Here is a 27,203-nt window from a genome sequence, read left to right as displayed (position 1 = left end):
CTTCTAAATGATTTTGTGGCCACTATAGTCCCCACGGGATCCTATTCCGGGATGACCGTTCCGAGAGCAAATGATCAGGTGGTCCTCATATGTTCTGAAGTCATAATCCTCGAATTTTCTACGAAACTGGTAACTCAGGTTTTGGTTTCTATAACATCAGCATATCCATTTTTGAGATATGGTCTAGCATACCCGGAATTCCGATAACCAGGTGATCCGAATCGGTTCAATGCGGAGTACGAATTTCTGAATCCATAGCTAAAAGAATCGTCCAAATCAGTTGAAAACTGACGAATTTATGTTCATACCAAGAATGTGGGTACCCGAGTACCCTGTTGGTACTTTACGGGGTAAAAATATTGTTGGTTATCTCCGCGGTTCGTGGATTGTAGAATCGAATTACTTCATATCGATAGCACCGAGAAACTGTCCAACAACTTCGATTAACAAGTTCTTTCAAACAGTCCAATTTGTTTCAATAAACTCGCCTCTCATTAGTCTAATGACAGTGTCACTTGCAAATAACCATGCCCAATGATTTAGCCACTTATTTCTTCTATTAATTAGTACGACTAATCTCAAGTAAGACACTAAACCTTTGTATTCACCTACGTAAAGAAATACACAGTTTAGTTTAAATCATACGCGACGATTGGGAGATAGTTCTTTATTCCCTCGAGATCGATTGGCTACTACTGGGCCGGTTGTTTTTGACTATTTTAGGTACCTCTCTAGTTACTCACACAAGCTAACAATCTTCGTGCATGGTGGTTTTAATGTGTTATCGTTTCTTATCTGCGTTATCAGTATTGCATGGACGTTTAAGTGTCTATTAGAGGTGTTCATTTTTGTGTTTGTGTATAACAGTTTATGTACTAATTTTATGCGACAATATTTTTAAATTTTAACTTTTTATACTTAAGTGTAACAAAAATTGTATATCCCTCTACAAATATTTTAGAAGTTTTCAGTTCAAAATTTGAAAATCCGTGTAAAAAAAGTTTTATGATTTCTCGACAAATCATGCAAAATGAAGCAACTTTGCAAAAAAATTATATGGGATTTTTTTACACGGACGTGTACCTGGGGTTCCCATGGTCTGGGTGGGTAAAAATATAAAAGCATATGGATCATCCCTCTCATCTTCAAAGGCTCTACATTTCAATTGGAACTCGGCGTACTTTCCAAATTCGTTTTATAATAGCATTTTAGCAAAGTTTAGAAAAAAAAACCACTACTATGAATTGGTAACTTCTGAATGCCTGAATACCGCGGGGCACCGAAAAACCGTGGGGTTAGACAAAAATAGGGGGTTGAGCGAAGTGTGACGATCCATACAATTTTTTTTCAATTTTTCATACAAAAAGTGTGACGTAGGGGGGAGGGGGGTTGAAAATAGACAGTTTTTGCGTTACGTTATTAATGGATCTTTCCTAACTAAATTAATTAGAAATTATGTTATTGAAAAGAACAAAGTTATCACTGGTTGTGCTACAAATATTGTTATTCGTATTAATTATATCACATTTGGTTATAATCTTGTTCTGGCAATCATGGAATTTTCTTTTCATTATCCGGGACAGAGAATTTATAACCTGGTAGACCCGGCACACGTTGTCCTGCATAGTAGGCAAAAATGCGTGTTGTGAACCGCACATGAGAAAAAAAAAATTCCATTCGGATCTTGATTTCAGTTTTTCACGATTTACTCAACCTCGCTCGTGTTTTTCGCATGAGGAAATATCATATAAACCCGTCGGAAACTATAACGAAAATATCTGCTGAAGAAATGAAGAAAATTCATCCAGCCGTTTTTGAGTTATGCGGATACGAACACAGATCATTTCATTTTTATATATAAAAGAATAAGACAAGAAGAAGATGAAGAAGAAGAAGATATAAGAGGAAGAAGAAGATATAAGAGGAAGAAGAAAAAGAAGAAGAGAAGAAGATGGTGATGATGAGAAGAAGATTCGCATTTTCAAATAATATATTGAAGAAATAAACTAAGAAATAAACTAATAAAATTCCTAACAAAAATGAAATTACACCCAGGTTTTTTTTTACGAGGGGGATACGTACCTCGCAAAAAAAAACCGTGTAAAAAAAACCGCGTTAATTCGAAAATCCGTGTAAAAAAAAACCGTGCTAATTCGAAAATCCGTGTAAAAAAAAACCGTGTTAATTCGAAAATCCGTGTAAAAAAAGACCGCGTTAATTCGAAAATCCGTGTAAAAAAATACCATCGAAAAATTTTCTAAGTCCTTTTCATTGAAAAAGACTTAGAAAATTTATTGATAAGTGAAAAGTTTATCAGTCTATTTGATTGACAAAAACTGGGTATTGCCGGAACGGGCTCGATGAGCGGAAGCCGGAAATTGGTGTTTGGCGTTATTTTGAAATTTAAGATGGCCGACTTCCAGTTAGACCTGTGATTTTCTTATGCCGTCGCCGCGTCGGCGTGCCGCTGTATGTGAATTTACCACGCCACCGAATATTTTCTACCATATCGATGGATATTGGAGAACTGTTAAAGAAGTAGGTTGAAGGGTGTTGTACAATTTTGAAGAGGATTTTTACTGTTAAGTTCAGTTTTATCTAGCAGCATGAAGATTATTTAATTACTTACTTATGAATCCTGTACCTCCGGTGGAGCAAAGGGCAGACTTGAAAGATCTCCATCCTGAGCGACGACCAGCTATCGCTTTTACCTGTAGCCAGGTTAGATTAAGGTCGACTTCTTCTATGAGCCGTCATGAGCCTCTGGGTTTGCCTCTGCTGCGATGTCCCGCTGCGTTCCAATCTAATGCTAGTTTGCATATTTCGTTTCCGCTCCTTCGTGAAGTGTGGCCGATCCAGCCCCACTTCCGATCCCGAGTTTTCATTACTATCGGCCTCGGCCTTACTATCGGACAATGGAGCTCATTGTTTGAGATCCAGTTGTGAGGCCACCAGGCACAAATTATGTACCGTAGGCATCTGTTGATGAACAACCGTATAACAGTACAGATTTCACGTTAGAGTTGAAAATTCGGATTTTGATGCGTTTTATCTGCCTGTTCTTCCAGATATTACTTAAACTCGCAAAGGCAGCCCTTGCTTTCTTGATCCGTGCGCCTATGTTGATCTTGGTACCGCCGTCTGACGCCACATGGCTTCCAAAATATTCGAACTTTTCACAGATTGTCCAACTACTGTAAAACTGGAAGAAGTTGCCGTGTTTACGTCCTACGATTTGATTTTGTTGACGTTGATGACTAAACCTGCGGAAGACGAGTCGTTGAGCTTACTCTGCATATCAGAGCACCGTTGAGCGAGAAGTTCAACGTCATCAGCCTATTCGATGTCGTTTAGATTCTCCATGGTTAAAGGCTGCCATAGGTTTGGCACCTACCAGATTAACGTCGATTACAATAAGGAACAGTAACGATGATGGAATACACCCTTGTCTCACACCAGCTACGACCCGGATAGGGCCAAACACGACCCCATTGTGCAGTACTCTGCACAAGAAGACCTCGTTTTATGCCTCGATGAGGCCGATAATTTTCTCAGGAACCCCCTTGCGTCTCAGGGTCCCCACATATTCTCAAGAATACCAAGTAAAGGGACTCTTGGAATTCGTTGACCTGCTCCAGAATGATACGGAGCGTGACAATAAGGTCCACACAGGATCTTCCGGCACGGAACCCGGTCTGCTGCCGCCTGAAAGTCGCATCGATCTTTTCCTGAATCCGGGCTAGGATAACTTTGCATAGAACTTTTAAGGCGCTACACAGCAACATCATGTCTGATAACTGACTAGTACACAGTCAGGTCATCCTTTCTGGGCACCTTCACTAGGATACTTTGTAACCAGTCGACCGGGAAGGTTGAGGTGTCCTATATTACGAAATAAACTATGCAGAAGATGAGCAGATGTCATGGCAGATGTTTGATGTTCTAGCAGTGATGGCGCTCCGGTGTTGACGCGCGTTACACGTCGCATCCTGGACAAATCATGCTGAGGTGGTGGTGGCCTGGTTGGCAGTTGAAAAAGGGTCGACCAATAACTGACCATTCGCGTCTTTTACAGGCATCGTTGCATTCATCTTCGCCCCGCTTAAGCGTTGTGAGATATCGTAGAGGAGGCGAATGTCCCTGGTTGCTGTGGCTCTCTCTCCCCTTTGTCGGCAAGCGAGTCCGCCCACGCATTCTTGTCCCGTCGACAAGCATAATTAAGTAAAATTTTATTTTTATTAGAAACTTGGAATTCTTGGCGCTTTTTTTAATTTCTAGTTTTTTGTAGTAAGGAGGAATTTCAGCAGGAATCATCGGAGGAATTTCTGGAAGGAATTCTTGAAGAGTGTCTGGAGAACCTTCCAGAAGATTTCCTGGAGGTACTTCGGATAAATCTCCTGTGGAGCTTTTGGAAAAAATCTTTGAGGAACTTCCGCATGAATTCTCGGAGGAATTTCAGAAAAAAAAACGCCGGAGAAATTCCTTTGAGGAAATGCTGGAGGATTTTTTTTATTCATATATTTATTTAGTAGGCACTCGGTGTTCTTAAGCGCTACTGAACCGTGATCTACTGTAGTATTCTGCTGTACAGAATCTATGGATACCCGTAGTTCGATATTGTTGTCGTTGCCGATATCATCGTGAGTCCTTGTGTCCATTTGTCCATATGGTGAATCCAATGATCGTTGCTTTGTTCGGTTGCCATTTTTCGAAGTACGTTGGAGGAATGCCTTCGAGATCAGTTTTATCAGTTGTTGTCTGGCAGACGTGTCCGTGAGGCGTTACCCCAAACACCACCGTTAGGACTGCGCTGCCGGTGACTGACGAGGGTTTGGTGAAGACAGGGCCGGATTTATGGGGGGGCGGAGGGGCCGTTCCCCGGGCCCCCACAAATCTTATGTACCAAAACTAACCTTTTTTGTACATTTTGGGGCCCCCACATACCGTCGGCCCCGGGGCCCCCTTCCGGCTAAATCCGGCCCTGGGTAAAGAGGATGGAAATCTAGCCCATGTTCATTCGCTTATAAGGCGAACGTATAGCCAACTTTGAGGATCTTCCGGAGGAATTCCTTTGAGGAACTTCCGGCGGAATGCTTTTGAGGAACTTCCAGGGGAATTCCTCTAAGGAACTTCTGGAGGAGTTCCTGAAGGAACTTCCGGAGGAATTCCTTTGTAGAACTTCAGGAGGAATTCCTTCCAGCAACTTCCGAAGAAATTTCTTCGAAAAACATCTAGAGGAATTTCTCGCTTAACTTTTCAAAAGGACCTAAACAACATTTTTCAAATTAATTAATGTGAGTACTGCAATCAAAAGCTTTCATATTGGTCTGTGGATTGCAATATTCAAATTATTTCATTAAAACAAATGTTACTTAGGTCCTTTTGAAAAGTTAAGCTAGATTTCTCTGAGGAACACTCGGAGCAACTCTTGGAGGAAATTCTGGAGGAATTCTCGGTAGAATTTCAGGAGGAATTCCCGGATAAAATTTCAAGATGAATTTCCAGGGGAGTTCTTAGAAGAACTTATGAAGAAATTTCAAGAAATATTTCTGGATGATTTCCTGAAGGAACTTTTGGAGGAATTTGTGGTGGAACTGGTGAAGGAATTTGTGGTGGAACTGGTGAAGGAATTTGTGGTGGAACTGGTGAAGGAATTTGTGGTGGAACTTCCGGAGGAACTTCCGGAGGAATTCCCGGAGGAACTTCCGGAGGAATTCCCGGAGGAACTTCCGGAGGAATTCCCGGAGGAACTTCCGGAAGAATTCCTGGAGGAACTTTCGGAGGAATTCCCGGAGGAACTTCCGGAGGAATTCCCGGAGGAACTTCCGGAGGAACTTCCGGAGGAATTCCCGGAGGAACTTCCGGAGGAATTCCCGGAGGAACTTCCGGAGGAACTTGCGGAGGAATTCCCGGAGGAACTTCCGGAGGAACTTCCGGAGGAATTCCCGGAGGAACTTCGGAGGAACTTCCGGAGGAATTCCCGGAGGAATTCGGAGGAATTCCCGGAGGAACTTCCGGAGGAATTCGGAGGAACTGGAGGAATTCCCGGAGGAACTTCGGAGGAATTCCCGGAGGAACTTCCGGAGGAATTCCCGGAGGAACTTCGGAGGAATTCCCGGAGGAACTTCGGAGGAATTCCGGAGGAACTTCCGGAGGAATTCGGAGGAACTTCGGAGGAATTCGGAGGAACTTCGGAGGAATTCCCGGAGGAACTTCCGGAGGAACTTCGGAGGAATTCCCGGAGGAACTTCGGAGGAATTCCCGGAGGAACTTCCGGAGGAATTCCCGGAGGAACTTCGGAGGAATTCGGAGGAACTTCGGAGGAATTGGGAGGAACTTCGGAGGAATTCGGAGGAACTTCCGGAGGAATTCCCGGAGGAACTTCGGAGGAATTCGGAGGAACTTCCGGAGGAATTCCCGGAGGAACTTCCGGAGGAATTCCTGGAGGAACTTCCGGAGGAATTCCCGGAGGAACTTCGGAGGAATTCGGAGGAACTTCGGAGGAACTTCCGGAGGAATTCCGGAGGAACTTCGGAGGAATTCCCGGAGGAACTTCGGAGGAATTGGAGGAACTTCCGGAGGAATTCCCGGAGGAAATTCCGGAGGAATTCCCGGAGGAACTTCCGGAGGAATTCGGAGGAACTTCCGGAGGAATTCCGGGAGGAACTTCCGGAGGAATTCGGAGGAACTTCCGGAGGAATTCCCGGAGGAACTTCCGGAGGAATTCCCGGAGGAACTTCCGGAGGAATTCCCGGAGGAACTTCCGGAGGAATTCCCGGAGGAACTTCCGGAGGAACTTCCCGAGGAACTCCCGGAGGAATTCCCGGAGGAACTTCCGGAGGAATTCCCGGAGGAACTTCCAGAGGAAAACCCGGAGGAACTTTCGGAGGAATTCCCGGAGGAACTTCCGGGAGAATTCCCGGAAGAACTTCCGGAGGAATTTCTGGAGGGACTTCCGGAGGAATTTCTGTAGTGAGGAATGAATTCCTGGAGGAACTTCCTGAGGGATTCCAGAAGGAACTTCCAGAGAATTTCTTTAAGGAACTCCCGAGGGAATTCCTTTGAGGAACTTCGGGAGAAATATGTTTGAGGAACTTTCTGAGGAACTTTCAGAGGAATTTTTGTGAGGATCTCCCGAAGAAATTTTTGTGAGGATCTTCCGGAGAATTTTTTCCTGGAAGAAATTCCGAAGGAATTCTTATGATGGTTTCTGGCCATTGGTATTGAAAGGGTGTCCAGTCGTGTTATCGAACCGGAAAACGGCCATCTTGAATTCAAAAATGGCGGCAAATAGATTTCTGGCTTCTACTCGTCGAGCTCATTCCGTTAATACCCATATTCCAGGGGTTTCCAGTCGTTTTAACGAACTCAAATTCGGCCATCTTCAAATCCAAAATGGCGCCAAACATTGATTTTCGGCTTCTACTCGTCGAGCTCATTCCGGATATACCCAGATTGCATGGGTTTCCGGTTCTTTTATCAAACCAGAAGTCGGCCATCTTGAATTTCAAAATGGCGTCAAACATCGACTTCCGGCTTCTACTCGTTGAGCTCATTCCGGCAATACCCATATTGCATGGGTTTCCGGTCCTTTTATCAAACCGAAAGTCGGCCATCTTGAATTTCAAAATGGCGTCAAACATCGATTTCCGGCTTCAACTCGTTGAGCTCATTCCGGCAATACCCATATTGCATGGGGTTCCGGGCCTTTTATCAAACCGGAAGTCGGCCATCTTGAATTTCAAAATGGCGCCAAACATCGATTTCCGGCTTCTACTCGTCGAGCTCATTCCGGCAATACCCATATTGCATGGGGTTCCGGGCCTTTTATCAAACCGGAAGTCGGCCATCTTGAATTTCAAAATGGCGCCAAACATCGATTTCCGGCTTCTACTCATCGAATCCATTCCGGCAATACCCATATTGCATGGGTTTCCGGGCCTTTTATCAAACCGGAAGTCGGCCATCTTGAATTTCAAAATGGCGTCAAACATCGATTTCCGGCTTCTACTCGTTGAGCTCATTCCGGCAATACCCATATTGCATGGGGTTCCGGGCCTTTTATCAAACCGGAAGTCGGCCATTTTGAATTTCAAAATGGCGCCAAACATCGATTTCTGGCTTCTACTCGTCGAGCTCATTCCGGCAATACCCATATTGCATGGGCATGGGGTTCCGGGCCTTTTATCAAACCGGAAGTCGGCCATCTTGAATTTCAAAATGGCGCCAAACATCGATTTCCGGCTTCTACTCATCGAATCCATTCCGGCAATACCCATATTGCATGGGTTTCCGGGCCTTTTATCAAACCGGAAGTCGGCCATCTTGAATTTCAAAATGGCGTCAAACATCGATTTCCGGCTTCTACTCGTTGAGCTCATTCCGGCAATACCCATATTGCATGGGTTTCCGGGCCTTTTATCAAACCGGAAGTCGGCCATCTTGAATTTCAAAATGGCGCCAAACATCGATTTCCGGCTTCTACTCGTCGAGCTCATTCCGGCAATACCCATATTGCATGGGGTTCCGGGCCTTTTATCAAACCGGAAGTCGGCCATCTTGAATTTCAAAATGGCGCCAAACATCGATTTCCGGCTTCTACTCGTCGAGCTCATTCCGGCAATACCCATATTGCATGGGGTTCCGGGCCTTTTATCAAACCGGAAGTCAGCCATCTTGAATTTCAAAATGGCGCCAAACATCGATTTCCGGCTTCTACTCATCGAATCCATTCCGGCAATACCCACATTGTATGCAGTTTTATACTCTGCAAAACAATCGTTCCCATATCCATAAAATTATTATAAGTGTTTTCCATTTAAAAAGACTTAGAAAATTTTGATCTGGGTACCGCGTTAATTCGAAAATCCGTGTAAAAAAAAAACCGCGTTAATTCGAAAATCCGTGTAAAAAAAACCTCGCAAAAAAAACCGTGTAAAAAAAAACCGTGTAAAAAAAAACCTGGGTGTAATGTTATTTAACATCAACAACGGTTTCATACTATTTCGCCGAAAAACATTTCGCTGAGTTTATTTTTCGCGGTACGACATTCCGCGGAATGTACCAACTCTCCGAAACACATTTTCGCGAAATGCACCTTTTTTCGAAAGACATTTCGCGGAATGTTTCCTTTCACCGAAAGTCATCCCCTGGAATGCAATTTGGCTGAATTCAATTAGAATAATTATCATTGAAATATTAATTGAATTCTGCTTAATAACATGCAATCCTGTCTAAATTCTTTTGAATTGTTATTTAAAGCAATGAAAGATGGTATATGGCAAAGTGAAGAAAAAAAACCTTTAAATAGACACTTTTGCTAGGTATAAAGAAAAGAAAGGAGGTAGTCCCTTCTATGAATTAACGCATCTGCCCGGTTTGAAGTAAAAGGGAAAGATAATGCATTTTTTAAATGGATGCGTCTGTCCAGTATAAGGCGAAGGGTTAGATAACGCCTTCTTTAAAAAGATGCGTCTGCTCGGTATGAGGCGATAATGGGTTTAATCCCTTCTTCAAAATCAGTCAATAGTTTCAAATGAAATCTGCCTTATTTTAATCAAATGATGAAGTATCAATAAGAAAACACAAATATCATTTCGACCAATTGATTTATTCATTTTTTGATTGTAAAAAAAACTGCGAATCATACTGGCAATTCCGAGCAAGACCGCGACATACAGCTAGTTCTCAATAAAAAGCGGATCTACGAGACGGAAATGATTTACTCACAGTAAGTGTGTCATCCCACCAAAGAAAGAGTGAGTAATAAATTTGTATTTCCCAAATGTAGAAAGACACCCAAAGCCATAAAAAGGGTTAACTCAATGGCAATTCACACCATGTTGTGGCCTGCCGGAATGATGTCTATATATGAACTCGTGAAAGTGCAAGTGGGCATACCCGCGCATCGTCCTAATTGAGATGCAACTTTTGCGCTTCGATCACACTTCACAACCCACAAAACTAAAAGCAGGTGCTCCACTTCACACGTCGATGGTGCTAATAAGAACTGAACCCCGCTGTTACATCTTACGTCATTATATTGTGTAAGGTCATGTATTTACACACGACACACTCTGAATGAATGTGTTTTGGCGGTAATATTAGATAAGTGAGAAACACGGAAGTTATATGGGATAGCTTATAAACAAATTATCTAATCATGGCTCTTATCGACTATGTAATTTCATTTAGAGCTGATTTGAAGAGCAACAGGAAAATTATTTGCTAGCACGGGTGAGTCACGGTTTTCACAAAGTCTGAATTATATTGTCGGGCCGACAATAAACCGAACCGCGCAATTGAGCGCTCGAGATGCGAAGCGAGTCGCGACAATTCGAATTATGTCATTAGTGGTGCGAATCATGCACGCATTAAATAAGTTGCGGCGTCTTATAACGGCAGATATTTCAATTTTATTGAAAACAAATTTCCGATTTTCTACAATCCACGGAATGCAATAGAAATGTACCAAGTAATTCAGTTCAATCACCGTTTAGTCATTCTTTGGAGCCCACATCTTTATATTATTTGTTTAATATCAATACAATTTACTAAAAATAGAGATTTTATAAGTCATTTCATATAAAGTGACCGAGATAATTGCAAGCTTGTAATCGACTATCACAGAATTTAAAAAGTTTATGTTGTGGTTTGCCATCCTTTTTATCGGAATAAATCTATTAATAAAAAACTATACAACGAGCTTGGGTTGGGTGGCTGGATTCGATTCCCGGTGCCGGTCTAGACAATTTTCGGATTGGAAATTGTCTCGACTTCCCTGGGCATAAAAGTATCATCGTGTTAGCCTCATGATATACGAATGCAGAAATGGTAACTTGGCTTAGAAACGTCGCAGTTAATAACTGTGGAAGTACTTGATGTACACTAAGCTGCGAGGCGGCAATGTCCCAGTGGGGAATGTAATGCCAATGAAGAAGAGATACAACGGGCTTAGTGTCGGTATCGGTACACCTGGGGATCACCACTGCAGACAGAATCACAAATCGACCACGTTCTGATTGATGGACGGTTCTTCTCCGACATTATCGACGTCAGGACATATCGTGGCGCTAACATCGACTCTGACCACTATCTGGTGATGGTTAAACTGCGCCCAAAACTATCCGTCATCAACAATGTTCGGTACCGACAACCGCCGCGGTACGACCTAGAGCGACTGAAGCAACCTGATGAGGCAACGTTGCCGGAAGAGGGTGAGCTCGATGGGGCCCCTCTTGAGGACTGCTGGAATACAGTCAAAGCAGCCATTAACGACGCAGTGGGACGAAGTCGACGGAATGATTGGTTCGACGAAGAGTGCAGACAGATTCTGGAGGAGAAGGCCGCAGCGCGGACGGTCGCGCTGCAGCAAGGTACCCGGTAGAACGTGGAACGTTATAGACGGAAGCGGAGACAGCAGACCCGCCTTTTTCTGGAGAAGAAACGCTGCCTGGAAGAAACGGAATGCGAGGAGATGCAACAGCTGTGCCGTTCTCAAGAAACAAGTTCTATCAGAAGCTCAGCGCATCCCGAAAAAGTCTCGTGCCGCGAGCCGAAATGTGCAGGGATAAGGATGGGAGCATCTTGACGGACGAACGTGTGGTGATCGAAAGGTGGAAACAGCACTACGAGGAACATTTGAATGACGCTGAGAGTACAGGCAGAAAAAGTCAAGGCTGCGGAGGTGATGACCACGTCAATTCAGCGGACGATGGAAGGCAACCAGCCCCCACCTTGAGGAAAGTTAAAGATGCGATCCAACAGCTAAAGGCCAATAATGCAGCTGGTAAGGATGGTATCGAAGCTGAGCTCATCAAGATGGGGTCGGAAAAGCTGGCCACTTGCCTGCACAAACTGATAGTCAGAATCTGGGAAAATGAACAACGACCGGAGGAGTGGAAGGAAGGGGTTATATGCCCCATCTACAAGAAAGGCGACAAGCTGGAGTTTTTCGAGCGATCACCATCCTTAATGCCGCCTACAAAGTGATATCCTAAATCATCTTCCGACGTCTGTCACCATTAGTGAATTAGTTCGTGGGACAGTGGCGCCGGGAGTGGGTAGGACAAGTAGGACATGTCCTACGCACGATTTTTCGTGGGTGGGACAGTCAAGGCATTGTCCTACCCATGATTATGCCGAGCAAAGCATAAAATATTCACCTTCACGAAGCAACTTCGGCCCGAATATCAACAAACTGTCCATCAGTTGAACGTCGGGATCAGATCTATGTGGGTAATTGTTTAAATCATTATATAAGTGTTCAGTTTTACAGACATTTATTAGTTTTCGAAGTCTGAATAAATTCTGATATGTTCAGCCGAATATGAATATGTTACGAAGTGAGAGTGTCGAAGAGGCTTCATCAAAAACATTCGATTATTTTAAGCTCTTGTTGAAATACTGTCTCCACACCTAAAATCGCTAAATTCACCGAATTGTCAACAGCATAACTGTTTGGTAAATTATTTTACAGATTTTCCGTGGCTTTGACAGTAGAACAAAGGAAAATATCACAGAAAATCGGTGAAATAAAGACCGAGCAATTCTGTTGTTGGGATTTCGGTGACTTTCGAAATTCGCGGTGTATTCGGCAGGAGGACTACATTCAAAATGCCTGTCTTTTACAATTTTTATGGAATATGCACTGGAAAAACTGAAAAAAAATAAAACATACTTTGTATAAGAGAAATGCAAAAATGTTCTATCTAAATCCCCTGATAGAACATTATAATTTGCCCATGATATGAAAGAGGATAATTTATACTTTCGCGTAATAAGTATTTCAATGAAATAATATTTTCCCACAGATCACCTTGAATTCACTGAAATCTGTGAACTGATTTAAGTGTGTGATAGGTCTGATTTCTGATTTCTAGGTCTATATAATATCATCAGATATTGATATCAGATATTTTTAGTTAAATGAATTATTATAAACTTACGGAAAGAAGTTTTGTAGAAACCTGGAAGGACTAAGAAATCGTGAATATCCTTAAGTCCGCATAAAATTTGGTCTGCGACGGGTCCTGTACTCCCCGAAAGATTATTCGAGGATCATACTATTTCCTGGATAAGCGACGATCTACACCCAAAAAACAAATCTGACAATAATTATTTTTTAATTATTTTAATTATTATTGTATAAAATCTGGGCATATACAATTCTGTAAGCTTTTTATAAAAATATTGTATTAAAATAATACAAATCTGTATTATTTTAATACAACAATTGTATTAAATTCTTCCGAAATTGTATATGCTCAATTATTATACAGTTCCTGTAAGGTTCTTATGCAGAACTGTATTAAAATCTGCCATCCGCTGGTTGGGTGATATAAATAGTAGTTTTTGCAATTCCTGATCATAATATTTGGTTTACAGCTCGCATTTGAGTGATAAAACGGCCTACTTTTCCATACCAATGGAATTGGTGCTTTAATGATCATTATGCAACTTAAATGGGTTGCATAAAGTTCATTATAGCACTCATTTGGGTGCTATAATGGAAAACCAGCATTGGAACAATAGTTACATGACCACATTTTGCTCAATTAGCTTGGGTGAGTGTTCAAATTGTGTATTCTCTGTGTCGCGTAATAAATGAAATAGTTTAATGGACATGACATCAAAATTCCCCAAAGACAGATTTATCTATCGCTATATGGTATGTCGAGCATTCAATATGTCACGATAACATGGAATCTGTTTGTTTTCTGCAGCAACATGATTTTTTGGCCAGATTTATCATAAAACGTAAATCAGACAGTACCATTTTGGTCCAGATTTATCATATTAAAGCCCATTTTTCGTCATTGCAAATATGGTGTGCAATTCGTAGCAAAACTCTTTTTCAGCACTCGTAGTATTTATCCAACTCGGCAAGCCTCGTCGGATAAACGTACAACTCGTGCTGAAAAAATCATCTTTTTGCAACTAGTTGCACAAACTACTATTGTGCAACTAGTTGCAAAAAGATGATTTTTTCAGCACGAGTTGTACGTTCGTACGTACGTACGTACGGATAAATACTACGAGTGCTGAAAAAATCGAGTTTTGCAACGAGTTGCACACGCTATTTTTTTGCAATGATGAAAAATGGGCTTATATATGATAAATCTGTACCACAATGGTACAATTTTATTTACTTAACATGACCAATCTTACCAAAAAATCATGTTGCTGCAGAAAACCAACAGATTCCATATTATCGTGCCCCATTGTGTGTTCGACAGACCATAAAGCGATAGATAAACCTGCCTTTGGAAAATTGGATGTCATGCCCATAAAATTATTTCATTTATTACGTGACACAAAGAATACACTATTTGAACACTCAACCAAGCCAATTTAGCTGAATGTGGTCATGTAACTATTGTTTAAATGCTGGTTTTCCATTATAGCATCCAAATGAGTGCTATAATGGATTTTATGCAACCCATTTGAGTTGCATATTGTTCATTAAAGCACCCATGTCATTGGTATGGAAAAGTAGGGCGTTTTATCACTCAAACGCCAACTGTAAACCAGGTATATGATCAGGAATTGAAAAAAAATACTAAAAATGTCAGAGGTAGAAGGGAGAAAAGATTGAATAAACAAAACATAGAAATCTTCAATGTCATATACATGATGACTGAGACAACATTTAGAACAGTAACTTATAATTGCCCAGAGTTTCTCCTTTCTTATTTAATTCAATTTATAAAGTGTTCAGCAGCCTTCGGGTGACAAATGTGTGTGTGTTTTTTTTAACTAGTTGCAGGACAGTGAAGTTGAATAAGTGGTGATTGATGGATCGTGCACTTGCAGAACGTAATTTGCGGTTTCGTTTCGTGTAAGCCGGGTAAAACTCGAAAGCGTAAAAAAAACTGAATCTCAAAAACCGTGTGGAAAAGAACTGAAGTATTTAGTCGACTTCCCATACATTATTATCCGTCTTGTAGCAATGATTGTTGAAATAATTTTCTTCTCCTTATCCTACATTGATTATCGTTTTGATTAAAAGAGCAACTAGCACAATAATTCTTATTGAAGAAGCTATATTTATTCTGAAAATCGATGAGAATTTCATAAATTATGTGAAGATTATGTCTGGAATGTCAGGATGTTCAGATTTTTTATTTTTTATATATTTTATATATAATATGTGCATCGATTTCTCAACACCAGAACTGTTGCGCAAACTGACATTTGTCCTACCCACGACCTGGAACGTGGATGCGCCTCTGCGTGGGAAGTTATCAAGCAGGCTTCGTTGACGGCCGCTCGACAACAGATCAGATCTTTACTATACGGCAAATCCTTCAAAATACCGTCCAAACGCACCATGCATTCATTGATTTCAAGGCGGCATACGATAGTATAGACCGCGTAGAGCTATGGAAAATCATGGACGAGACTGATCAAAGCAACGGTGGATGGTGTGCAAAACTGTGTGGAGATTTCGGGCGAACACTCCAGTTCGTTCGAATCGCGCCGGGGACTAAGACAAGGTAATGGACTTTCGTGCCTGTTGTTCAACATTGCGCTAGAAGGTGTCATACGGAGAGCCGGGTGTAACAGCCGGGGTACGATTTTCAACAGATCCAGTCAGTTTATTTGTTTCGCGGATGACATGGACATTGCAAAGGTTGGACATGGACATTGCTGAAACTTGAAGCAATAAAAGTTGGACTGGTGGTGAAGACATCGAAGATAAAGTTCATGGTTGTGGGCGGAACCGAGCGCCCCAGGGTCCGCGTGGGAAGCAGTGATACGATAGACGGGGATACCTTCGAGGGGTCGAGGAATCATCTGAGGAAGTCGGGCCTACTACGGGCTCCAGAAGAAGCTACGGTCAAAAAAGATTTGCCACCGCACCAAATGTGTCATGTACAAGACGCTAAAAAGACCGGTTGTCCTCTACGGACATGAAACATGGACAATGCTCGAGGAGGACTTGCAAGCATTCGGAAGATTCGAGAGACGGGTGCTTAAAACCATCTTGGTGGTGTGCAAGAAGACGGTGTGTGTGGCGGCGACGAATGAACCACGAGCTCACTCAGCTCTACGGCGAACCCAGTATCCATAAGGTAGCTGAAGCCGGAAGGGTACGATGGGCAGAGCATGTTGCAAGAATGCCGGACAGCAACCCCGCGAAGATGGTGTTCGCTTCCGATCCGGCAGGTACGAGAGCGCAGCGAGCGAGGTTGGTAGACCAGGTGCAAAACGACTCGGCGAACGTGGGGCGCATTGGGGCATAGAGAGGTGCGGCCTCAAACCGTGTATTGTGGCGTAAAATTGTTGATTCAGTGTTATCTGTTTAGATGTAAACTAATTAAATTAAATTAATGAATTTTGCATATTAATTTTTGGTATTATTTTTTGAAATTTTTCCTCTTATGCAAGAGTTTCATGTTCATACTGCCATTTTCTTAAGATCCATATTGTTACCGTCCGCGATAACAATGAACAATTTATTCAGCCACTCGCTTTAATGAACAATAATTTAAAATATCTAAGAATAAAATCCCTTCAGAATTCTATCAGAACTAAACCTACTAAAAAACGAACGCGGCTCCGGGCTCTATCAAGGGCGAAATCTCCATCAAGACCCAACTAGATCCGGGGCGAAAAACGAAGAAAAAACCCGAACGTTGAAAGACGGGCTTGATTTTGGGCCGAGGGAAGAGAACGATTGAGAACGTGAACGATATCAGACGTGTTTACGGGAGGAAAAAGTATTGTCGTTAAATTTTCTAAAACGAAAGCTGGAGTTTGGCGAATCGCTAGTGAAAGCCACCGGCCCGTCTTCAGGCTTGCCAAATCCATCTCCCGGAGGTCCGTAGAGACTGATCTCATCTTCCGATCGTAGCAAGATTCCACCTCCCCCCCCCCCCTTGGCACCGTCGTCGAGAAGTTAGCCACGTGGTACACATTACCCTCGAGTAAACGTATCCATCTGAGGCGGAAGTATCATCGTGTCCAACCAGTCAAGACCGAGTGCCGGAACGTATTCTCGCTCGGAACCACCGAAAAGTGAATCAGCGATCCCTCTAGCCCCGGTGTCGACCCGAGCCTGTCCATTTGAATATCGCTGGGTCGCAAAGCCGACCGGTACCCTACGCTGGCAACGTACCCCTGACATTCCCGAAGAACTTTGTTGCATCAACCCGAAGCGACGTCAGTGTTTGGTGAAGCCTCCCAGCCCCGATATAGCCCGAGTCATCGAAGGTATGTACGGACAAGATTTCGTACCTTCATCATGTGGCGTATATCAAGCATGCCACTATGGGCCCCAACCCAACATTCGGCCGCAACAGCTATACTAACCTTATTCTTCTTCTTCTTGGCATTACATATCCACACTGGGAAAGAGCCGCCTCGCAGCTTAGTGTTCATTAAGCACTTCCACAGTTTTTAACCGCGAGGTTTCTAAGCCAGGTTACCATTTTTGCATTCGAATATCATGCGGCTAACACGATGATACTTTTATGCCCAGGGAAGTGGAGACAATTTCCAATCCGAAAATTGCCTAGACTGGCACCGGGAATTGAACCCAGCCACCCTCAGCATGGTCTTGCTTTGTAGCCGCGCGTCTTACCACACGGCTAAGGAGGGCCCACCTATACTAACCATAGGGTTATTCAGATGAACTAAAACTACCTTTTTCACTAACATGTTCTTCAATAAAAAAAAAAGTAAAATGTATCTCAAGCTTTTCTTATTTGTTCATAAGGTACATGACTGTCCAGTGGTCCATTAAGGTCTTCCTCTGTCCGCTTAGTGGTGTTCTCTCGCTGTCCCCTCGAGCTGGTTAAACGTCGACCCTGAGATTTAGAGGTGAGCTAGTTTGGGGCGTGAGGACAAAATATATTTTAGTTACTAGATAAAGAGTAACCCAGGTATGGGCCCTCCTTAGCCGTGCGGTAAGACGCGCGGCTACAAAGCAAGACCATGCTGAGGGTGGCTGGGTTCGATTCCCGGTGCCGGTCTAGGCAATTTTCGGATTGGAAATTGTCTCGATTTCCTTGGGCATAAAAGTATCATCGTGCTAGCCTCATGATATACGAATGCAAAAATGGTAACCTGGCTTAGAAACCTCGCAGTTAATAACTGCACTTCCTTCTAATGAACACTAAGCTGCGAGGCGGCTCTGTCCCAGTGTGGGGATGTAATGCCAATAAGAAGAGATAAAGATTGTCGCTGTCGTCGCTGTCCGGAACATCTTTTGCTGGCGAGGATAGGGGAGCTAAATGTCAAAGAAGGAAAATCCATACGATTTGACAGGTATGTACCACACATGTTTCGGACAGCAGAACAACGGGAACCGCACCGAAGCGACAATCTTTATCTAGTAACTAAAATATCTTTTGTGAGGACGTACACTGCCAAGACGTGTGGACGTCACAGACAGTTACAATATAAATAAAAAAATATTTGTATGGGAAAAATCTTACAAGGGGGGAGGGTTGAAAAAACCCAGAAAAAATGTTTACGTAATTAGTGTACGGCTCCTAAGCAAAATTTTCAAATTGCGACATTTTATCATTGATTCGTTAGTAATTTTGATACTCAGGATCGTAGTGCAGTTTGGAATCATGGGCTCTGTCACAACTCTGTGAATAGCCATATGTTGAGGTATTAAAGCCCAGTTTTAATTCGTTTACAACTTTGCGGGCACCAAGTACCTATTTGTTTTATTTTGACAGCTATGAAATTTATAACATCAAGCAGTACCAAACTGTAACTGCAACTTTATCATTGCGACCGGCGTTAGCATACGAGAAAGGCAAAAAGGACCCAAAATTTGGTACTTTTTTGACTGTGTATGTAATGCATAAAAACCCTGAGACGCCTGAGAACCTAAAGACGAAAAGCCTTGAGCCGGAGCTATCTTTACATTCAGAGCCTTTTTTACGTTGCAATTACAGCTTTTCACGCGGTTGAAATTTAATTATTTCTCGCTTAACTTTTCAAAAGGATTTAAGCAACATTTTTTTCATGAATTAATTTGAATAGCCCAATCAATAGAACAACATGAATGCTATTGATTGCAGTATTCAAGTTAATTCATGAAAGAATGTTAATTAGGTCCTTTTGAAAAGTTAAGCGAGATTTCCTTATCAACCTGAGGTTCACAACTTTTAAATCCTTTTTCAATTTTCTTTGAATTTGTGTAGACTTTTTCGTGGTGTTAACTCATTGTTACATTGAAGCTGAAGGTAATAATCGATCAGCAAAAACGATTTTGAAAGATTTCAACAATCCTTCAATTATTTGTTAAACTCTTACTACCGGTTTGTTTAGATATAACCGACAATATGCGAATTCAGTACGCCTAAACATACCATGCTTTAATGAAAAAATCGCTCGAATTACATTTTTCAGGACCAGATATAAGAAAGCACAACGTAACTGTTTTTATCGTTACCGGATTAAGCTCTCGTAAGATAGATAGTTAAGTATCTGATGCAAAGTGTATGAAAAACATAGCCGCAAACGGCACAAACCGCTTTTTATTACCTCATTACGTGGACAGTGTACGGTGAATAAACTCCATCTAAGATACAGGAAGCAGACAACGGCGCGTGGCTGGTTGCAATAAATGTGGTACTTAATCTCGTGGCGCAGATTATTTTCATCTCCGAAACCATGAACCAGGCCTAGTTCAGTGCACTGACACCTTAACTTCGCGTTGGGGGTAACAAGTTAGGGTTTGTTTAAACAAAAAAAGTAAATTAGTAGGACCTGGGGTTTGTCTGTCCTTGAACGACTGAGTTTCCGCAATTAGTTACTAGTAATTTCGTACATATAGGTGATACAACGTTCTTATTATTATTATTCCTATCCTTATTTGGTAGGCACTCTGTGTTACTTAACCGATACTGTGCCGAGATCTACTGTGGTATTCTGCTACCAGAATCCACACAGAATCTATTTGTAGATTTTTCTATTATTCATTGTGGTTGTCGTTGCTGGTCCATCTCACCGTGAGTCCATTGTGTCCATTTGTCCGTATCGTGAATCCAATGATCGTTGCTTTGTTCGGTTGCCATTTATCCGGGTAACGTTGGAGAAATTCCTCCGAGAAGAACAAGTTGTCAGTCGTCATCAGGCAGTTGCGACGGAAAGGTGCGTACCCCAAACGCCACCGTATGGTCTGCGAATCCGGCGACTGACGAGGGTTTTTAGTGAAGGGGCTGGGAATCGAACTTTACATAACGTTCTTATGGAAAATTGGTCAATCAGACGTATAGCTTTTTATTCAACCAGCTTCTAGTGACCTTTTCGCCTTTCTCTACTGATATTGTACTCCAAAAACGACGGAAAGAAAGCTCGTACTTTCTTCTCTCAGCTGCAGCTGGGATATCACCGCCTCACTGTGGTGTGTTCATTACAAACTTCAACCACCTTCAACTGTTATTCACTATGAGGCTTCACAATGATAAAAGATGCCCAGTAACGTCAAGAAAATCATTTACGCGCTAACTTATTTGTTTATATCATTTACATATGATTTTTTTTAATAATTATATTACCTACTTGGATACCTAATTGGCTACAGCGTCGATACACCTTTGCCTGGCGTATTGTTGAGCTCCATAATCGTCAGCCTTGGGCGATGTTCCTCCAGTTTCTCCGAACGTTCAGGGCCCCCAGGTCCGATTCCACCTCGTGCAGCCAGCGTGTTCGTGGCCTTCCACGAAGTCGCCGGCCACTGTCTGGTTCTCTGTTGAATATTGTTTTCGCTATTTTTTCTTCCGACATTCGCACTAAGTCACCAGCCCACTGAAGTCTGCCGTATTTTATACGATTCACAATAGTTTCTTCTTTTTATACTTGATACAACTCATGATTCATGCGTCTGCGCCACACGATCTGCGCTTTTGCATCCCCGATGACAATTTTTACATCGTCTGTTGGGCACTCTCCGTAGGCCTTATCAAGGCTCTCATAGAACTCATCCTTCACGTCGACAGGCTTATCGTTGGTTGGGGCATAGATGCTGTTCAGGCTATAGTTGAAGAATTTACTCTTCATTCTCAACACGCAAATGCGGTCGCTTAACGGCTTCCACCGGATAACACGCTTCATCTGCTTCCCGATCACCATGAAGCCAACTCCTCGTTCTGCTCTGTCACCGCCGCTATAGTAGATGTGGTACTTGAATGAAGTGTTCGCTATGGGATCGACCGCCCGGAATTCACGTTCTCCAGTTCTGGGCCACCGTATTTCTTGGATTGCTGCCACGCTCACGCCGACCTTCTGCAGTTCACGAGCCAGGAGCCTAACACGTGCGGGTTCATTCAAAGTTCTCATGTTCCAAGATCCGACTTTCCAATCGTTGTCCTTAATTCGTTGCCGGGTCTGTTGCCGTTGAATCAATCCGTTTGCTCTACTTTTGCCTTTCTTGGTAAGGGGAATTCTCCGAAACTTCCCCGAGAAACCCCTCAGAATTTCCACTGGAGATTTTATAGGAATTCCCTGTGAAACTTTTCTTAATTTCGTTAATTCTTTGGAATTTTTGTGGGGATTCTTTAGACATATAAGCGAAACTCTTCGGAATGTCCATGGGAAATTATTAGAAAATTTACGGCAATTTATTCAGGAGTTCTAATGCAAATTCTTTGGAATTATTGATGGAAAATCTTCGGAATTGCTATAGATATTGTGCAAAATTTCCACGAGAAATTATTTAAATTTCCCACCAAAAACTCTATGAGTTTCCACAAATAAAATATTTGCATTTTTTGTAAGAAAGCCTTTATAATTTTCACAGAAAATATTCGAAATTTTTACGAAAAATTCACCAAAATTTCAACTGAAAATTCTTCATCGAAAATTGTTTGGAAAATTCTTTGGAATGTGGAAATTGCTCCAAATTTGAAACAGAAATTAAAAAAAAAATCGTAGGAAACCATTCTAAAATTCCACGGGAAATATCTCGAAATGTTCTTTTAAACTTAAAATAACCTCGGGAAATAAATTTAAATTTTCACTGAAAATTACTAATAACGGGAAAACTTTTGGATTTTAGAAGGAAATTCTTGGTATTTCAATGGATGATTATTATAAGAAAAGCATCAAAATTTTCACGTAAAGTTCTTTATAGTATTATCGGGAAAATTAAAAGGTTACCAATCAGGAAATTCTACGATATTTCCACGACAAATTTATTGTAATGTTGATTTGGCATTCTCGAAATTTCAGCTCGAAATTTTTCGAAGTTCTTAAAATTGTTCGGTTTTCTACAAATTTGAACCGGCGTGGAGAATTATAGTTCAGATGCGTTACAGATTTGAGGCAAAGTTTTTTTTTGTCTTTATTTGAGAGGTTATGCAAAAGTGTCGGCGGCGGCGCACACCTCTATGAGGAATCGAGTTCAACAGAAATTAAATTGTCTTTGAGATTTGGACAAAGGATTAAATTTGATTACGTTTTAAATTGATTTTTGTTTTGTTGGATTTTGTTCAGTTTAATTTTGTTATGTTTGAAATTCATATTTTATTGAAATACTAGCAGACCCGACGAACTTCGTTTCGCCTAAAATTGATTTGTTCGCTGATTAGTTCTCGAGTTATGCAGAAATTTCTGTTTCATTTGTATGGGAGCCCCCTTTCTAGAAGGGGGATCGAACCACCACAGAAACATATCTTCCCTTCCAAAAACTCCTCATGCCAGATTTGGTTCCATTTGTTTGATTAATTCTCGAGTTATGAAGAAAATGGTATTCCATTTGTATGGGAGCCCCCCTTCCCCAAGGGGGTAGTGTCTCGAACCATCGCAAGAATCTTCCCCGGCCCCGGTAGTTTCCGAGTCTATAAGGTTCAGACAGACAGAAATTCATTTTTTTGCATGTATATAGAAGATTTACATATTGAAATTGATTTGAATAGCTGAATTGCTTAAAACGTGGTTGATCTCCATATTTTTAAAATCGCATATGATATTTTGTAAAATTTGAACAAGTCTACGTAGACTTCAAAGGTGGAGGGAGAGGTTTCGGAAAAGTCTACGAATCCACTAAGGGGGACGGGGGGGCTTTGAAAATGTGAAACTTCGGTATATGTGGTTTGTGGACAGCCCCATAGGGTAAAACGACCTATAATGGAGAGGTTACCCGAGCAAAGTTTAAAATCAAGTAAAAATCAAAATTTGCTGTCATGATGTCAATTATTTGATTACTCCAGTTGATCTCGTTTTGTATGGATTTTGGATGTTAACCTAGCAGAAATGAGAGCATATTTTTACACTTGTGAAATCATACTGAAAACAAATTTTGCTATCACTGAAATCAACATGATTACTAAATTTGATATCATAAGATTTTTAATTTGATAACAAAATGAGTATTCAATTAGATTATTTTTATGAGCATTCATAACAACAACACCATATTTTGTTTGCAGATTGCTTTTAACCTTCGTAAAACACACTTTAGATAATCGACAGCATAATTTGATGTGAAGCTGCTATCATTATGATAACTGAGGAATGCATATTGAAAACATGTTGCGATATCAATTTGTATTAACTAACAATTGACATCAAATTTTGTTTTCAATATAATCTCAACAGCAGAGCTTAATATCAATTTGCTCTCATTTTGTTAACCGACTTTGCTCGGGTAAGCACCCGTCAAAACAAAATTGATTACGAAAATTCTTTAAAAATGAACTGTTTATCTTTTTGACCTAGAATTTCGGTAAGTCATTTCGGGGGTCATTCCATAGTTTCAAATTTGAAACCGTCACGAAAAGAGGTCAGGAAGTAAGAGCCAATAACTCAGCCGTTTTTCAACTGATTCTGGAGATTTTGTAATGAATCGAACAGTTAAATCTCTAAGCCAATTTCTAACGGATTTTCGAGCAATCTTCTGGAATCGATCACAAAATTCCTATAGTTTTAGTTTATGCAATTTTTGTGGAATGGCCATGCTGCCGTTCTACGCATAATTGTCCCATGTACATAGGAAATCCCAGCAAACATGGGACAAATATGCGTATGACGGCAGCATGGTTTCGGATATATTCCGGTGAGTATTGGGTATCGGCTTCGAAATCCATCTTGCGACATGTCAAACTTCGTGATTTTGCAAAACAAGTGCACTGGAGTACATTTCGGTGATTTTCGATCGAATTGGCCACCCTCTGGATACTTCCAGGGCCTGGTTACCTTGGGAATGTGGCCAAATTTCGTTCAATCTTAGAACCCATATTGCATGTCAAACTTCATGATTTTGTTAAACAAGTACACTGAAATTCATTTGCGCAATTTTCGATTGAATTGGCCTCCCTCCGGGTACTTCCAGGACCAGGTTCCCTCGGGGAAGTGGCCAATTCTCGTTCAATCTTGGAATCTAAAGTGCGACATGTCAAACTTCATGATTTTGCAAAACAAGTACACTGGAGTATATTTCGGCGATTTTTGATCGAATTGACCACCCTTCAGGTACTTCCAGGGCCTAATTCCCTTGGAGAAGTGGCCAATTTTCGTTCAATCTTGGAACCCATCTTGCGACATGTCAAATTTCAAGATTTTGTAAAACATGTACACTGGAGTACATTTGCGCAATTTTCGATCGTATTTGGCCACCCTCCGGGTACTTCCAAGGCCTTTTTCTTCAATCTTGGAACTTTCAATCTTGGATGAAATCCTCCAGAAGTTCCTTCAGAAATTCCTCCCAAAATTCCTTCAGGAGCTCCTCCGGAAGTTCATTCAAGAATACCTCCGGAAGTTCCTTCAGGAATTCCTCCGGAAGTTCCTTGAAGAATTCCCCCTGAAGTTCCTTCAGAAATTTCTGCTGAAGTTCCTTCAGAAATTTCTGCTGAAGTTCTATCAGGAATTCCTCCAGGAAGTCCTCCGGAAGCTCCTCCAGAAATTCCTCCGGAAGCTCCTCCAGGAATTCCTCCGGAAACTCCTCCAGGAATTCCTCCGGAAGTTCCTCCAGGAATTCCTCCGGAAGTTCCTCCAGGAATTCCTCCGGAAGTTCCTCCAGGAATTCCTCCGGATGTTCCTCCAGGAATTCCTCCGGAAGTTCCTCCAGGAATTCCTCCGGAAGTTCCTCCAGGAATTCCTCCGGAAGTTCCTCCAGGAATTCCTCCGGAAGTTCCTCCAGGAATTCCTCCGGAAGTTCCTCCAGGAATTCCTCCGGAAGTTCCTCCAGGAATTCCTCCGGAAGTTCCTCCAGGAATTCCTCCGGAAGTTCCTCCAGGAATTCCTCCGGAAGTTCCTCCAGGAATTCCTCCGGAAGTTCCTCCAGGAATTCCTCCGGAAGTTCCTCCAGGAATTCCTCCGGAAGTTCCTCCAGGAATTCCTCCGAAAGTTCCTCCAGGAATTCCTCCGGAATTACTCCGAAAGTTCTTCCAGGAATTCCTCCGGAAGTTCCTCTAGGAATTCCTCCGGAAGTTTCCATAGGAATTCCTGCGGAAGTTTCTCCAGGAATTCCTTCAGAAGTTCCTCCAGGAAGTCCTCCGAAAGTTCTTCCAGGAATTCCTCCGGAAGTTCCTCCAGGAATTCCTCCGGAAGTTCCTCCAGGAATTTCTCCGGAAGTTCCTCCAGGAATTCCTCTGGAAGTTCCTCCAGAAATTCCTCCGGAAGTTCCTCCAGGAATTCCTCCGGAAGTGACTCCAGGAATTTCTCCAGAAGTTGCTCCAGGAATTCTTCCAGAAGTTCCTCCGGAAGTTCCTCCAGGAATTCCTCCGGAAGTTTCTCCAGGAATTCCTCCGGAAGTTTTTCCAGGAATTCCTCCGGAAGTTCCTCCAGGAAAAATTTCAAATAACCCTGCCCGCAGAGCAAGACTACTTTTGACAGATATTGAATCATTTTTGATAGATGTTTTGTCGGTCTTGCTGGGTAGCACCAGCCATTCTTATGAGCGGGAGATTTCGTAATTTCCGAACTGTCACTTTTAAGTTTAATTTGATTTTAATTCGCGAATCGGACCAAAGCCTTAGTGATCTTTTGGGAGATCTCATCCTGTTACACACCATGTAATGGTGCCTACTCACTAACCAGCATTACGTGTGAATTGCTTCAGATGAAAAGAGCGATACTTTATGTTTCTAAATAAAATATTTCGTTTGCAGCAGATCAACCTCCTTTGGATCTAAAGATTAGTAATATTAAATGTTATCAATATAATTTTTCCTTATTCTTAAATCGAACATATTCTGCACTAAAAGCGTCAAGCGTCATTCTCTAATGCCTCTGTGATTTCTTTTTTATTTTGTTCACAGGAGTGAGAAGCCCATTCTGGAGTTTTTCTACGATGAAATTGCTAAAACGAATAACGGCACCACACCCACTCCGCCACCAACTGCACCACCGACACAATCCACAACAGCGAAGGCTACTAATGGAACCGCACCGGTCAAGCATCGCTACGCACCAGAGAAGATCTACGAAAAATTCGGGAATCTGGAGAACGTAACAGCAAGGGCCATCATCCATGGTTTCGGATCTAGCTGCACGCACGTTTGGGTGTACGAAATGAGGACAGCTCTAATGGCAGTGGTAGGATAATTTTGAATGAAGTTGTAATCATCGCATAGACCTTCAACTCAGAACCTAGAACATCGGGTTTGGGTATAACTGAGTTACAAACCATAAGTTACCACTCTATGGAGTGGTATGAACATGGCGGGTTTCCGTATTTTTTCCTCAAAAAGTTCATTTAACATCTTTCAACAGTATCCAGTTTTCCGCGATCGGCAATGGCCGCCAGCTTGCCTGCGGGTTAGTCTCTGATTTGACGTTTCTGGAGGTCAACTGCACCCACCATTCGAGCATTTTTATCAATGTGGTATATAAGAAGGGTTGAATTCACTGAATCAGCACCTTCTTATATGCCACATTGGTCAGAATGCTCGGAGCAGTGGGTGCAGTTGACCTCCAAAAACCTCAAATCAGAGACTGACCCGCAGGCAAGCTGGCGGTCATTACCGCTAAAACTGGATAGAGGTCACAGGAGTCACTAGGGATGTTTAGAGCAAATATATTGTTCACACAAAGTGTTGTTGATGCTTTACTAGTTAAATAACATATTTTTATGCTATAAATATTGCTCAAATTGAGAAAAAAAAGGTTGGTGTTGAATTTAGTTCTAAAATTTGAAAAACATTTTGAAAAAAAAGCTCTATACTAACAGCCCTCTTGCGAAGAAATGATTCCTAAAACATAATTAACCAGTATGGAGTGGAGAAACTAGACTAGAT

The 27,203-nt window shown here is 41.9% G+C and overlaps 1 protein-coding gene across 1 annotated transcript in view; it reads left to right on the top strand.

The window, feature by feature from the left end:
• The window catches only part of LOC134205480 (uncharacterized), a 137,843-nt gene that overhangs the window by 99,874 nt on the left and 10,766 nt on the right, over positions 1-27,203 (top strand). Inside the window, exon 4 of the mRNA XM_062680754.1 lies at positions 26,226-26,502. Within this exon, the coding sequence (XP_062536738.1) occupies positions 26,226-26,502 (277 nt within the window). The remainder of the gene's footprint in view (positions 1-26,225; positions 26,503-27,203) is intronic.

The sequence above is a fragment of the Armigeres subalbatus genome, chromosome 1 (genome assembly GCF_024139115.2).
Source record: "Armigeres subalbatus isolate Guangzhou_Male chromosome 1, GZ_Asu_2, whole genome shotgun sequence".
In the NCBI taxonomy this organism is placed as follows: Eukaryota; Metazoa; Arthropoda; class Insecta; order Diptera; family Culicidae; genus Armigeres; species Armigeres subalbatus.
This window is presented reverse-complemented; position numbering and strand designations above follow the sequence as displayed.